The sequence below is a fragment of the Lagenorhynchus albirostris genome, chromosome X (genome assembly GCF_949774975.1).
Source record: "Lagenorhynchus albirostris chromosome X, mLagAlb1.1, whole genome shotgun sequence".
In the NCBI taxonomy this organism is placed as follows: Eukaryota; Metazoa; Chordata; class Mammalia; order Artiodactyla; family Delphinidae; genus Lagenorhynchus; species Lagenorhynchus albirostris.
In genome coordinates, this window is record NC_083116.1 from 72,361,172 (window position 1) to 72,376,593 (window position 15,422).

The 15,422-nt window shown below is 37.7% G+C and overlaps 1 protein-coding gene across 1 annotated transcript in view; it reads right to left on the reverse strand.

Annotated features, from left to right (window-relative positions):
• The window catches only part of KIF4A (kinesin family member 4A), a 126,286-nt gene that overhangs the window by 21,466 nt on the left and 89,398 nt on the right, over positions 1 to 15,422 (reverse strand). Inside the window, exons 18-21 of the mRNA XM_060138622.1 lie at positions 14,166 to 14,249; positions 12,846 to 12,959; positions 3,907 to 4,062; positions 3,682 to 3,782 (exon numbers count right to left, since the gene is read on the reverse strand). Coding sequence (XP_059994605.1) covers positions 3,682 to 3,782; positions 3,907 to 4,062; positions 12,846 to 12,959; positions 14,166 to 14,249 — 455 coding nt within the window. The remainder of the gene's footprint in view (positions 1 to 3,681; positions 3,783 to 3,906; positions 4,063 to 12,845; positions 12,960 to 14,165; positions 14,250 to 15,422) is intronic.

The window sequence follows — 15,422 nt, forward strand, 5'->3', positions numbered from 1 at the left end:
TGGTTATAGCTTCCAGATACTTTACGGTCAAGTATGGCCTGAGACCAAGATGTACACAATATTTCAGTTTTGTCAATAGCTTCCTTCTCAAATTTGCTAGGTGTCCAGCGAGAGGGAGCATACCGGCATGTGTATAACATGCAGTGCTATGTAAGGTACTATAAAGAAGATGGGTACTAAAATAATCTAAGATAGCAGTTCTAAACTTTTTGGGTCTTAGGACCCCTTTACACTCTTAAAAATTATTGAGGACCTCTAACAAATTCAGCTCATGTATGTTATACCTATAGATATTTACAGTATTAGAAAGTAAAACTGAGAAAAACATTTATTAATTCACTTAAAATCAAAACAATCCATTATACATTAACAATTACACCTGCAATGACACTATTTCCAAATAAAGTCACATTCTAAGGTCTGGAAAGGACATGAATGCAGGTTGGGGGAGTGTGTGTGTCACACACACACACAACAACATTCTCCAACACGAAAAATAATGTAGTGAGAAGAGTGGGATTGTTTTACATTTTTACAAATCTCTGTAATGTCTGGTTTAGTAGAAGATAGCTGGATTCTCATATCTCCCTCTGCGTTTAATCTTTTGTAATATGTTCTGGTTGATGTAAATGAAGGCAATCTGGCCGCACATGGATATGTAGCTGGACAAGGGAGGAGCATTTTATTTTATTATTTTATTTTATTGTGGCCGTACCGTGCGACTTGCGGGATCTTAGTTCCCCGACCAGGGACTGAACCCAGGCCACTGCAGTGAAAGTGCCGAGTCCTAATCACTGGACTGCCAGGGAATTCCTGGGAGGAGCTTTTTCATTTTTAATTTTATTTATTTTTGGCTGCATTGGGTCTTCGTTGCTGTGCATGGGCTTTCTCTAGTTGCGGCGAGTGGGGGCTACTCTTTGTTGCGGTGCATGGGCTTCTCATTGTGGTGGCTTCTCTTTGTTGCGGAACAGGGGCTCATGGCGCATGGACTTCAATAGTTGTGGCACTTGGGCTCGGTAGTTGTGGCTTGTGGGCTCTAGACTGCAGGCTCAGTAGTTGTGGTGCACAGGCTTAGTTGCTCTGCGGCACGAGGGATCTTCCCAGACCAGGGCTCGAACCCCTGTTCCCTGCATTGGCAGGCGGATTCTTAACCACTGTGCCACCAGGGAAGGCCCCAGGAGGAGCTTTTTTTTTTTGCTGTACACGGGCCTCTCACTGTTGTGGCCTCTCCCGTTGTGGAGCACAGGCTCCAGACGCACAGGCTCAGCGGCCATGGCTCACAGGGCCAGCCGCTCTGAGGCATGTGGGATCTTCCCGGACCAGGGCACGAACCCACGTCCCCCTGCATCAGCGTGCGGACTCTCAACCACTGCGCCACCAGGGAAGCCCAGGAGGAGCATTTTAATAGCCTTTTCAGATAACTGTGGATATTCTTCTTTGAGACTACACCAAAACCCAACAAGTTCCTTAAAAGTTAGTTGAAATGTGGTTACTTGCAATCTGAATGGATCTTTTACTCAAACGTGATTCTGTAACATGTCATTTGGACAGTCATACAGAGCCTTCAAATCAACACATTTCATTACACAATATAAAAAAGACCACAATTGTTAATATCACTACTGGTCTCATTAGAAAAGTTATGAAAAACTGTCAAGTTTACAGTGGCAGATACACGTTTTCCAAAATTCTAAGTTTTGCTTGAAAGCTCAAATTTTATTTTTGGTGACAAACACTGTCATTTGTTTTCCTTGACTTGACAGGCTCACTCGGTTCATTTCTGAGAAAATGTCTGCCAAGTACCCAAATCTGAATAACCATAGTTTGTCTGTCAGTCGTTCTTTCAAGTAAAAATGATGTTCCATGAAAAAAGAGGCCTGTTAAACTCACACCTCAAACAATCACACAAGTGCTTTTCCTCGAGAGAAACATCGTCCTTCGGCATCAGCACAAGTGGTTTATGTGTTCTTCCCATTCTGTCACACAGAATATTAAAAAGATCTGAACTCAAGGGTTGAGATTTAATAAAATTAATAATTTTTATTGCTTTATCAAAGCCAAAAGTAAAACTGACTTTTAAGTAAAACCGAGAGTGTGTAGTGGTGAAGTAGTCAATGACTGCTAGTACAGGTTTGTGCTACTGGTTTGATTCAAGCTAAGGTGTTAGCAGTTTTGTCCACTGTTGCTTTTGCACTATCATGGCAAATGTCAGTGTAGTAAAAACGGCAAACAATGTCTTAATACTATTATAAAAACAGGGAGTCACCTAGACTCCCTGAAAGGGTCTCAGTGACACCCCAGGAGTTTGTAGACCTCACTTTGAGAACCCTGGTCTAATATATAGTCTTTTCCTTTAACAAGCTTACAATCTGTCTAGATTGACAAGACTAATCAATGTAAAATAATTAATAAATATAAAGATAACATACATCATCTATACTACATGACCGAGTACTGTAAGTTCTGAAGGAGTTTAGAGAAGAGGAAAATTAATGAGGGATGAAGAGTCAGGGAAGGCTTCTTGGAAGAGGTGGGCCAGAACACTTCAGCATTGTTTTATCTATCAAATGCCCTTTCTTGTCCTTAGGGAAATTCCCTTGATTAAAGTCACCTCTGTCTAATTGCCCTCTACCTGGCACCTGCCCTACATTTAAATAATCATTTACTTATGCACAGTGGTGTGCAGGTAAATGTTTAACAAACAGTACCTAAAAAAACCAGATCTGATTTGTAGCTTTTGCTAGTTTCTGTAGTGTGAATACTCTCATCAAAGGAATTGTAAGCTCTCAACAGTTTACAACCGTCTTAAAATTTTAACAAACAATTCCAACACACCACTGTCAGTCATTATACTGTTTCTACTCGAGAGCAAGGACAATGCCATCTATTCTTTCTATATATCCCAACTGCATCCAGTGCGGCATAAAGCAGAAACTCAAATGTTGAGCAACTTAAAGACATATCCAAAGATAAACAGCTAGTATGTGTTGCTAAAAACAAATTAAATGGTCTCCAAGGTCTTCTGGGCAATAAAATTGTATTACCCTAAGACACTATAAAATATCTGTCAAAGTTTTGTTCCTTCTAGATTTCACAGATACTTAAAAGAAAGTAACAGTGATTAAAGAGAAGAGCATTCATTGAGCACTTCTAATATGCCAAGTACTGTGCTATGTACTTTACTTTCTAATCTCATTTAATGGTCATGATACTTTACTTATGCATTATATTATATCTACTTTGCTGATGATCTCTAATTCTCCTTCTCCCAGGTTGTTGATCTTCTGGTATCATTTCTTGGGTTCCTCTAAAGTTTTGTTTTTAGTCAGTTCTTGTGGTATATGATAAAGACCATAGACTTTGGAATTAGATAAACTGAGTTTCAAATCCCAGTTCTGTATAAACTTCAGCAAATTTTTTAAGATCTTTGAACCTTTAGCTTAGATCTCTAAAGTGAGAAGAATGGTACTTACCTCACAAGGTATACCTCACAGGGAGAGACTGAATGAGAAAATGTATCTAACATGTCTAGTGAAGTGTATAGCTCAAAAATTGTTACTTTTTCTTGTTTCTCCTACATCACAAAGCTTCTGAAAAACAAGCTTTTGAATAACTGATTGATAGGTTCTATTTTGATTCAAGGCATAAATTTTTATAATGCCTTAGACATAGTCCCATTACCTGAGTTCCATTTCAGTCTCTAGGCTTTCAATCTGCTTTGTAATGGAATCCTCTGACTCAGAAACTTGACCACGCAGTTCAGCAAGTGAGAATGTACGCCTCTGTAAAGAAGAATAGTGGGGATGAGGGTGAAGTACTACTTGGAAAGTAATTCTCCAAAGTAGTGAGGGCTTCTGGGGAGTGTGGAGTCTGATCATTGGTAACGTATTTCCATAGGGCACTTACGCGGAGTTTAGGAGGTGGATTCTCCCCAGATTCCACTTTTTCTTTGAGTTGAGCCACATCCTGAGCCAGGATCTTTCTGTCTTCAAGAAGGTCATTCAGATGGCGCTTGGCTTCCTCAGTACTGACCATAACCTCAATTTCATTTCCAAGCCAACTCTAGAAGATAAATCAGTGATGTTGGGTTAGGGATGAGGAATCTCTGGCCCATGGGCTATATTCAGCTCCAGATTTAATTTCACTTGGACCAGAGCCCAAGTAACTAGAAGTGAGATTTCCATTTGTGCCTACACTGACCAAAAATCCCAATAATGCTCTAAGAGCCTTTAACAGCAATATCCCAAAAGGTCACAAGAAAAGTTTTCTGCAGAAAATCTTTCTCCAGATATCCTAGCATTTCTATGTATTCTGTCTTTACCTTCTCCACTTTCTCCTTAACCTTTGTCCTTAACAAGTCATAATATAGAACTGAAGTATATTTAGATTACCTGTTCTATTTAATAAATAGATAACTATTATTAATCTTTAAAATAGATGAATGGAATTTTTTAAAAAAGCAAACAAAATTAACTAAATTCAGTTTTTGAAAAAGTAACCATCCCTGAGAAACCTTTCACTTTTGGATGAAGATATACCATGCTAAGAGTAATCAAAGAAAGCTGGAGTGGATATATTAATATCAAATAATATAGAATTTACATCAAAGAATATTATTAAGAAGAAAAAAAGCTGGAGGTATCATGCTCCTTGATTTCAAACTATACTACAATGCCACAGTAATCAAAACAGTACGGTACTGGCACAAAAACAGACACATGGATAAATGGAACAGAATAGAGAGCCCAGAAATGAACCCACACTTATATGGGTAATAAATCTATGACAATGGAGGCAAGAATATACCAATGGGGAAAAGATAGCCTCTTCAATAAATGGTGATGGGAAAACTGGACAGCTAGATGCAAAAGAATCAAACTGGACTACCCTCTCACACCATGCACAAAAATAGATTCAAAATGGATCAAAGACCTAAACGTAAGACCTGAAACGATAAATCTTTTTAGAAGAAAACATAGGCAGTAAGCTCTCTGACATCAGTCTTAGTAATATTTTGGGGGCTATGTCTCCTCAGGCAAGGGAAGAAAAGTAAAAATAAACAATGGGACTATATCAAACTAAAAGCTCTTGCACAGTGAAGGAAACTATCAACAAAATAAAAAGGCCACCTACTGAATGGGAGAAGATATTTGCAAACGATATTACTGATATGGGTTAATATCCGAAAATACACAAAGAACTCATACAATTCAACATCAAAAACAAACAAACAAACAAAAACAAACAACCAGGTTTAAAAGTGGATAGAGGATCTGAATAGACATTTTTCCAAAGAAGACATACAGATGGCCAACAGGCACATGAAAAGATGTTCAACATGGCTAATCATCAGGGAAGTGCAAATCAAAACCACAATGAGATATCACCTCACACCTGTCAGAATGGCTATTATCAAAAAGACAACAAAAAACAAGTGTTGGTTATCCATTCTAAATACAGCAGTGTGTATACCTGAAACTGTCACAACATTGTTAATCAACTGTATTCTAATATAAAATAAAAAGTAAAAAAACAAAAACAAGTGTTGGTGAGGATGTGGAGAAAAGGGAACCCTCATGCACTGTCGGTGGGAAGGTAAATTGGTGCAGCCCCTATGGAAAACAGTATGGAGATTCTCAATAAATTAAAAATAGAACTGCCATATGATCCAGCAATTCCACTCCTGGTTATTTATCCAAAGAAAACAAAAACACTAATTAGAAAAGACATATGTACCCCTACGTTCATTGCAGCATTATTTACAATAGCCAAGATATGGAAGTAACCTAACTGCCATCAATAGATGAATGGATAAAGAAGATGTGAGATATATATATGTATATACGATGGAATATTACTCAGCCGTAAGAATGAAATCTTGCCATCTGCAACAACATGAATGTACCTAGAGGATATTATGCTTAGTGAAATAAGTCAGACAGAGAAAGACAAAAACTGCGTGATTTCACTTATAAGGGGAATCTAAAAAACAAAACAAATGAACATAACAAAACAGAAACAGTTATAGATACAGGGAACAAACAGGTGATTGCCAGGGGGAGGGGCATAGAGGGAGGAAAGAAATAGGTGAGGGAGATTAAGAGGTACAAACTTCCAGTTGCAAAATAAAGGAGTTAAGGGTATGAAATGTACAGTGTGGGGAATATAGTCCATAACTATGTAATATCTTTGTATGGTGACATATTGCAACTAGACTTATCATGGTGATCATTTTTAAATGTATAGAAATATTGAATCACTGTTGTGTAACAGGAACTAACATAGTGCTGTAGGTCAATTATACTTCAAAAATAAACAAACTAACAAACTCATAGAAAAAAAGATCAGATTTGTGGTTACCAGAGAGGCAGTCAAAGGTACAAACTTCCAGGTATAAGATTAAGTAAGTACTAGGGATGTAATGTACAACATGATAAATATAATTAACACTGCTGTATGCTATATATAAAAGTTGTTAAAAGACTAAATCCTAAGAGTTCTCATCACACACACAAAATTTTTTTTCTATTTCTTTTTTTTTTTTGCGGTATGCGGGCCTCTCACTGTTGTGGCCTCTCCCATTGTGGAGCACAGGCTCCGGACGTGCAGGCTCAGCGGCCATGGTTCACGGGCCCAGCCGCTCTGCGGCATGTGGGATCTTCCCGGACCGGGGCACGAACCCGTGTCCCCTGCATCGGCAGGCAGACTCTCAACCACTGCACCACCAGGGAAGCCCTATTTCTTTAATTTTGTATCTATATGAATGATGGATGTTCACTAAACTTATTGTGATAATCATTTCAAGATGTATATAAGTCAAATCACTATGCTGTATACCTTAAACTTTTGCAGTGCTGTTTATCAATTTATCTCAGTAAAACTGAAAGAAAAAAGAGGAATATTATCAAGGATAAAAAAATGTAATTTCATAATGGTAAGGGAGTCAATTATTCAAGAGAACCTAATCTTTAATGTTTATGCCCCTAATATACAAAGCACCAAAATATCTGAAACAAAATCATATATAAGCCAATAAAGGAGATAATATGGAATCATAAAAATACTCAATTGATCCAAAAGAAGCCAGAAAACAAGGAAAAGGGAATGAAGAACAGATGGGACAAATAGAAAACAAATAGCAATAAGATAGATTCAAATCAACCCATATCAATAATCACATTAAATGTAAATGGTCTAAACACCCCAATTAAAATGCAGATTGTCAGACTGGATTAAAAAAGCTAGACTCAACTGTATACTGCCTACAAGAAAAACACTTTAAAAACACACAAAGGCACAAAGAGGTTAAAGCTAAAAGAATTTAAAAAAAATATACCATGCTAACATTAAAAGAAAGCTGGAAGGGGCTTCCCTGGTGGTGCAGTGGTTGAGAGTCCACCTGCCGATGCGGGGGACACGGGTTCGTGCCCCGGTCTGGGAGGATCCCACATGCCGTGGAGCGGCTGGGCCCGTGAGCCATGGCCACTGAACCTGCGCGTCCAAAGCCTGTGCTCCGCAACGGAAGAGGCCACAACAGTGAGAGGCCCGCGTACCGCAAAAAAAAAAAAAAAAAAAAAGAAAGCTGGAGGGACTATATTATCAGAAAAAGATTTCAGAACAAAGGATATTGCTAGGGATAAAAATGATCATAATAATAAACTTATTATTATAATAATAAAGGGATCAATTAATCTTACATGTTTATGCCTCTAATAACAGAGCTTCAAAATATACAGAGCAAAACCAGAACTATAATAAGAAAAAGACAAATCCATAATTCTAATTGAAGATTTCAATACCCATCTCTAAGTAACTGATAGAACAAGTAGGCAGAAAATCAGCAAGAATACAGTAGAAATGAATGGCACAATCAATCAAATTAACATGATTGACATTTGTAGAACACTCTATCCAACAACAGCAGAATATACATTCTTCTCAAGTACATACAGTTTGAACATTTGCCAAGACTGACCATATTCTAGGCCATAAGTCTCAAAAAATTCAAAAGGATTCAAGTCATATAAAGGATAGTCTCTAACCATAATGAAATTAAATTAGAAATCATAACAGAAAGATATTTGGAAAAATCTCCTAATATTTGGAAACTAAATAACATCATTTTAAATAACTGTGGATCAAAGAAGAAATCAACAGGGAAATTAGAATGTATTTTGAATTGAATGAAAACATAACTATCAAAATTTGTGGGATGTCATTAAAGGAGTACTGAAGGGGAAATTTATAGAACTAAATGTTTATATTAGAAAAGAAAAGAACTCAAATCAATGACCTCAGGTTCCACCTTTAAGAAAAAAAGCCAATTATATCCAAAGCAGAAATAAGGAAATAATAAAGGTCAGATTGGAAATTAATGAGCTAGGGTTTTGGGGGTACTGTTTTTAATTGTGGTAAAATATACATAACATAAAATTTACTATTTTAACCGTTTGTAAGAATGAGCTGGTTCTTTGATAAACCTTAGCCAAACTGATCAAGAAAAAGGAGAAAAGACACAAAATATCAATAACAGGAATGAGATAGAGGACATTACTACAGTTTTTACAGACATTAGAAGGATAATAAAGAAATATTATGAATAACTTCATACCAATAAATTTGACAATTTAGACGAAACACACAAACTACCAAAGCTCACTCAAGAGGAAATATATAACCCGAACAACCCTATATCCAGTTAAAAAACTGAATTACAGTTAACCCCTCCTCCCCACCAAAAGCAACAACTAACAAAAACATCCTTCAGGTCCAGATGGCTTAACTTGTGAACTGTACCAAACTTCCTCTTCTTTTTTTTAAAGGATTTTTATTTTTATTTTAAAAAATATTTATTTATTTATATATGGCTGCATCGGGTCTTAGCTGCGGCATGCAGGATCTTTTGTTGCAGCGTGTGGGCTCTGTAGTTGTGGCGCATGGGCTCCAGAGCGTGTGGGCTCTGTAGTTACGGCACATGGGCTCCAGAGCGTGTGGGCTCTGTAGTTACGGCACATGGGCTCAGTAGTTGCGGTGTGTGGGCTTAGCTGCCCCGTGGTGTGTGGGATCTTAGTTCCCTGACCAGGGATGGAACCTGCAATCCCCTGCATTGGAAGGCGGATTCTTAACCACTGGACCACCAGGGAAGTCCCTGTACCAAACTTTTAAGGAAAAAACAATATTAGTTCTATACAAACTCTTACAGACAATTGAAGAGGGGGCAATAGTTTCTAACGTATTCTAAGAGGCCTTGATACCAAAACCAGACAAAGACACTACAAGAAAACAACAGGCCAATATCTCATGAACACAGATGCAAAAATTTTACACGAAATTTTATTTTAGCAAAATCTTAATTTTATGTACTGTTGAATTCAATAATACATAAAAAGGATGATATATCACAACCAAGTGGAACTTATTCAAAGAATGCAAGGCTGGTTCCATATTTGAACATCAAAGTCATTCACCAAATCAACAAACTAGAGACAAAAAGTATTTGACAAAATTTATACACACTCATTGGAAATTCCCTGGTGGTCCAGTGGTTAGGACTCGGCACTTTCACTGCTGGGGGCCTGGGTTTGATCCCTGGTCAGGGAAGTAAGATGCCGCAAATTGTGCAGCGTGGCCAAAAAAAAAAAAAAATTATATCCACTCAGGATAAAAACTCACAGAAAACTAAGCATAGATAAGAACTTCCTTAAGTTGATAAAGGGCCTCTGAAAAACCTATAGCTAATGTCATACTTAATGGTAAAGACTGAATACTGTTCCCCTGAGATCAGGAATAGCAGAAGGGTTTCTACTGTCACTACTCCTATTCAACATCATCCTGAATGTCCTAGCCAATGCAACAGGGCAAGTAAAATAAATAAAAGACATATAGATTATAAAGGAAGAAATAAAACTATTTATAGATGGCATGATTGCCTATGTAGAGAGTCCCAAAGAACCTACAAAATAGCCACTAAACTAATAAAGTCAGAAGATAAAAGTTAATATACAAAAATCAGTTGTATTTCTATATACCAGCACTGAACAACTAGATAAATAATTTGGTAGTTTTTCTTTTTTTTTTAAACTTTCTATTGTTTTTTTTTTTTACATCTTTATTGGAGTGTAATTGTTTTACAATGGTGTGTTGGTTTCTGCTTTATAACAAAGTGAATCAGTTATACATAAACATATGTTCCCATATCTCTTCCCTCTTGCGTCTCCCTCCCTCCCACCCTCCCTATCCCGCCCTCCAGGCCGTCACAAAGCACTGAGCTTATCTCCCTGTGCTATGTGGCTGCTTCCCACTAGCTATCTACCCTACGTTTAGTACTGTATATATGTCCATGCCTCTCTCTCACTTTGTCACAGCTTACCCTTCCCCCTCCCCTTATCCTCAAGTCCATTCTCTAGTAGGTCTGTGTCTTTATTCCTGTCTTACCCCAAGGTTCTTCATGACATTTTTTTCCTTAAATTCCATATATATGTGTTAGCATGCGGTATTTGTCTTTCTCTTTCTGACTTACTTCACTCTGTATGACAGACTCTAGGTCTATCCACCTCATTACAAATAGCTCAATTTCGTTTCTTTTTATGGCTGAGTAATATTCCACTGTATATATGTGCCACATCTTCTTTATCCATTCATCCGATGATGGACACTTAGGTTGCTTCCATCTCCTGCCTATTGTAAATAGAGCTGCAATGAACATTTTGGTACATGACTCTTTTTGAATTATGGTTTTCTCAGGGTATATGCCCAGTAGTGGGATTGCTGGGTCATATGGTAGTTCTATGTGTAGTTTTTTAAGGAACCTCCACACTGTTCTCCATAGTGGCTGTACCAATTCACATCCCCACCAGCAGTGCAAGAGTGTTCCCTTTTCTCCACACCCTCTCCAGCATTTATTGTTTCTAGATTTTTTGATGATGGCCATTCTGACCGGTGTGAGATGATATCTCATTGTAGTTTTGATTTGCATTTCTCTAATGATTAATGATGTTGAGCATTCTTTCATGTGTTTGTTGGCAGTCTGTATATCTTCTTTGTTTTGATATTATTAGATTTTTAAAAATTTTATTTTTGGCTGTGTCAGGTCTTAGTTGTGGCATGTGGGATCTTTGTTGCGGCATGTGGGATCTTTTGTTGCAGCTCTCGGGCTCTTTGTTGAGGCACAAGGGCTTCTCTCTAGTTGTGGCGCATGGGCTTCTCCCTAGTTGTGGCGCATGGGCTCTGTAGTTTGCAGCACTCAGGCTCTCTAGTTGAGGTGCGCACACTCAGTAGTTTTGGTGTGCAGGCTTAGTTTCCCCGCGGCATGTGGGATCTTAGTTCCCCTACCAGGGATCTAACTTGCGTCCTCTGCATTGGAAGGTGGATTCTTTACCACTAGACCACTAGGGAAGTCCCTTGGCAGTTTCTTATAAAGTTAAACATACACTTACCATATGACCGAGCAATCCCACTCCTAGGTATTTACCCAAGTGAAATGACTACCTTTGTTATACAGAAACCTGTATGTGAATGCCTTTATAGTGGCCTTATTCATGATCACCAAAAACTAGGGAAAAAAAAGACTCCAAGATAACCTTTAACAGGCGAATAGATAAACTGTGGAACATCCATATGATGGAATAATACAGGCAACAACATGGATGAATATCAAATGCCTTATGCTAAGTGAAAGAAGCCATACTGTACGTTTCCAGTTATATGACACTGATGCAATGCAAAGTGAAAACAATAATGACAGAATACAGATCAGTGTTTGTGAAGGGCCAGCATATGGATGTGGGAGAAACTGACTACAAAGTGTTATAGGGGAATATAGAACTACTCTATATTTTTATTGTGGTGGTGGTTATACACCTGTATATGATGTTAAAACTTGCAGAACTACAGTAAAAAGGGTAGATCTTACTGTACATCAGTTATACCTTAATAAAATAAGTTGGAAAAAAATCAATGTCGTTTGCCATACTGAATAAAAACAAACCAACCAACCATAAGATCATAAGATCACCTCAAGAAGATTATCTCAAAAAGATCAGAAACCATAAGATCAGCTCAAGAAGATTCAGAAAAACTTTTGAAAAAATCCAACATCTATTCATCATAAAAACTTTCAGCAAACTAAGAACAGACAAGAACTTCTTCAACCTGATGAAGAACATATACAAAAAACCTATAGCTAATATCGTACTTAACGGTGAAAGGCTGAATGCTTTCTCTCTAAGATTGGGAACAAAGCAAGGATGCCCTCTTTTCACCTATTCTATTGGATATTTTATTGGAGGTTCTAGCAAGTACAATAAGGCAAGAAAGTTTTTTTTAAAGGCATACAGAGTGGGTAAGGATAAATAAAATTGTCCCTATGCGCAGATGATGTGATCGTCTATGTAGAAAATCCAGTGACAGAAAGCAGATTAATGGCTGCCTGGAGATGGGGCGTAGAGGGATAGACTGGGGAGGGGAGGGAGGGATTACAAAGGTGTATGAAGAAAGTTTTGGTCCTGATGGACATTGACTTTATCTTGATTGTGGTGATGATTTAATGGGCGCATATCTGTGTCAAAACTTATTAAACTGTACACTTTAAATATGTATAATTTATTGTAGGTCAAGTATACCTCAATAAAACTTTAAAAATTAACTGAACAGGGGCAGGGATAGAAAGGGTTCACTACTCATGGTCTTTAACAACCGTTCAGAGATAATCATATCTTTAGGAAATAATGCTTTCAGGTAGAACTCCAGATTTTGTAGTGTTTACTTCTAAACGAAAAGAAAGCTACTTCCCATTTTTTCCTATCCCCAATGTACATAAGACAAATGGCAGTTCAAGTTGTCCATACCTTCACTCGAGCTGTAGTGCCTTCCATTCCACGGCTCTGAGTCTCCTTCCGCTTTTCTGCGACCTCTCGTTGTTTTTGGAGAGCATCCTTGAGACGCTTGTTGGCAGCTGCTGCCTAAATAAAAATGGCTCATAGTAACGTTGAATTGAAGGGTAGAAAGAAGAACATTCTTCATTAATTATGTATCTGATGATTCATACAGCTAATCATCTGAGAAATACAAATTAGAACCCAGTGAGATGCTTTTACTTAAACCCTGGAGTGGCTACGATGAAAAATAAAACGACTGACAATCCCCAGGTTAGTGAGGATATGGAGCAACTGAAACTCTTATCCATGGCTGGTGTGAGTAAACTTTGGTACAAACACCATGGAAAATCATTTGTCATTATTAACTAAACTTGAACATACACAATCCCTGTGATTCATCATTTCCCCCCTAGGTATACTCACCAGAAATGCTCACGTACCTGTGCCAAAAGATACTGAAAGGCAAGTTCAGAGCAAACCACCCCTACGTGCAACAGCATTGGTGTTTATTACAATTCTACTACCAAATCAAAGAAACAAGATGCACTTCATTCTCTGTAATTCCCTTCAAAACCAGGAAAAATAATTTGTAGTGTCAGAAGTCAGGACAGTCGTTACCTCTGAGGAAGAGGGAAGGACTCGTCATTTGGAGAGAGAACAGGTGGGGGTGGGGATGAAGTTCTAAGAGTCTAGTAGTGACTTGTTTGTCTTAGGTTGATGGTTGTACAGGTTTTTTCGCTTTGGAATAACTCATGGAGATGTACATAATATTTGTGCCCTTTTTAGGTATATATATTCTACTTCAATAAAAGAATTTATATTAACATAATAAAAAAGAAAGAACATTCTAATTTCTAGCATATTAGTCAAGAAAAATAAAAAATTCTATGGGTTTGAATTCTTATAGGAACTACATTTATAAGTCTCCATGTACATAACACTGGTGAACAGCTACTCCGTTAGAGCCTAGGGGAGGCACACAATTTCAAGGAAGCACTGCAGATTGAAAGCGTCTGGAAATGTCATATATCAGAATTACTCTTTTTGTTTTGTTTTGTTTGGAAAGAAGCAAGCCCAATTAGAAAAAATCCTTATTTGAATAGTGCCATTTTCATCAGGTTTTTATCTGCTGACAGCTCATGACAAACAGGGATCAAGACTTAGGAACTGCTGGTCAAGACTGTTATCCCTGGTTTCTCAGGACACTGGCTCATTTAAGGGATACCCCTCTACCATCATCCAAGCCTGAAAGTGATAATACACTTGACCTAGCAGATTGGATTTTCTTACCTCTTCAGTTTTACGTCTGAGCACACTAGACTGTTTCTGGAAGCATCTTTCAAGTTTGAGCAGTTCATATTGCCTCTTACGGTCCTGAGAAGAAAAGAGTCAGACTTTTTATTGCTATTCAGCTAGCTAAAATAAAACCTTATAATGTAACTGAAGAGTCTTTCAATGGTATAGTCTTTATGGAAATCAGCATGGAGGTTCCTTAAAAAATTAAAAATAGAAAGACCATATGATCTGACAATCTCACTACTGGGTATATATATATCCAAAGGAAATGAAATCAGTATCTTGAAGAGATATCTGCATTCCCATATTCGTTGCAGCATTATTCACAATAACCAAATATGGATACAACCTAAGTTGACAACCTAAGTTGACCTAAGCTGTTGACAAATGAATGGATAAAGAAAATGTGGTACGTGTATACAGTTGACGCCTGAACAACGTGGGGTTAGGGGTGCCAACCCCCATGCAGTCGAAAATTCATGTGTAACTTTACAGTTGGCCCTCCATATCTGTGGTTCTGCATCCATGGATTTAACCAACTGTGGATAGTATAGTAGTGTAGTATTTACTATTGAAAAAAATACATGTATAAGTTGACCCGCGCAGTTCAAACCCACGTTGTTCAAGGGTCAACTGTATATACAATGGAATATCATTCAGTCACATACAAGGAAATCCTGCTATTTGTAACAACATGGATGAACCTGGAGGTCACTGTGGTAAGTGAAATAAACCAGACTGAGAAAGACAAATACTATATGATCTCACTTATATGTGAAATCTAAAAAAGTCAAACTCATATAACCAGACAGTAGAATGATAGCTACCAGGTACTGGGGAGGGGATGGGGGCAGTGAGGAAAATGGGGAAAGGTTGGTCAAAGGGTACAAAATTTTAGTTATAAAATGAATAAGTTCTGGGGATCTATGTATAGCATAGTAACTATAGTTAATACTACTATACTGTATACTTGAAATTTGTTAGGAGAGTAGATCTTAAGTGTTCTCCCTACACTGAAAAGAAGGGGTAACTATGTGAGGTGATGGTTGTGTTGCAATCAGGAAATGTGATATCTCCAAATGTATTGTTCTCTTTCAAGATTGTTATGACTATTCTGGGTCACCTGCATCTCCATATGACTTTTAGGATCAGCATGTGAATTTCTACCAATAAGCTAGAGGAAATTTGGTTGGGATTGTGTTGAATCTGTAGATCAATCTGAGGGGGTATTCCAACTTAAGAATATTAAGT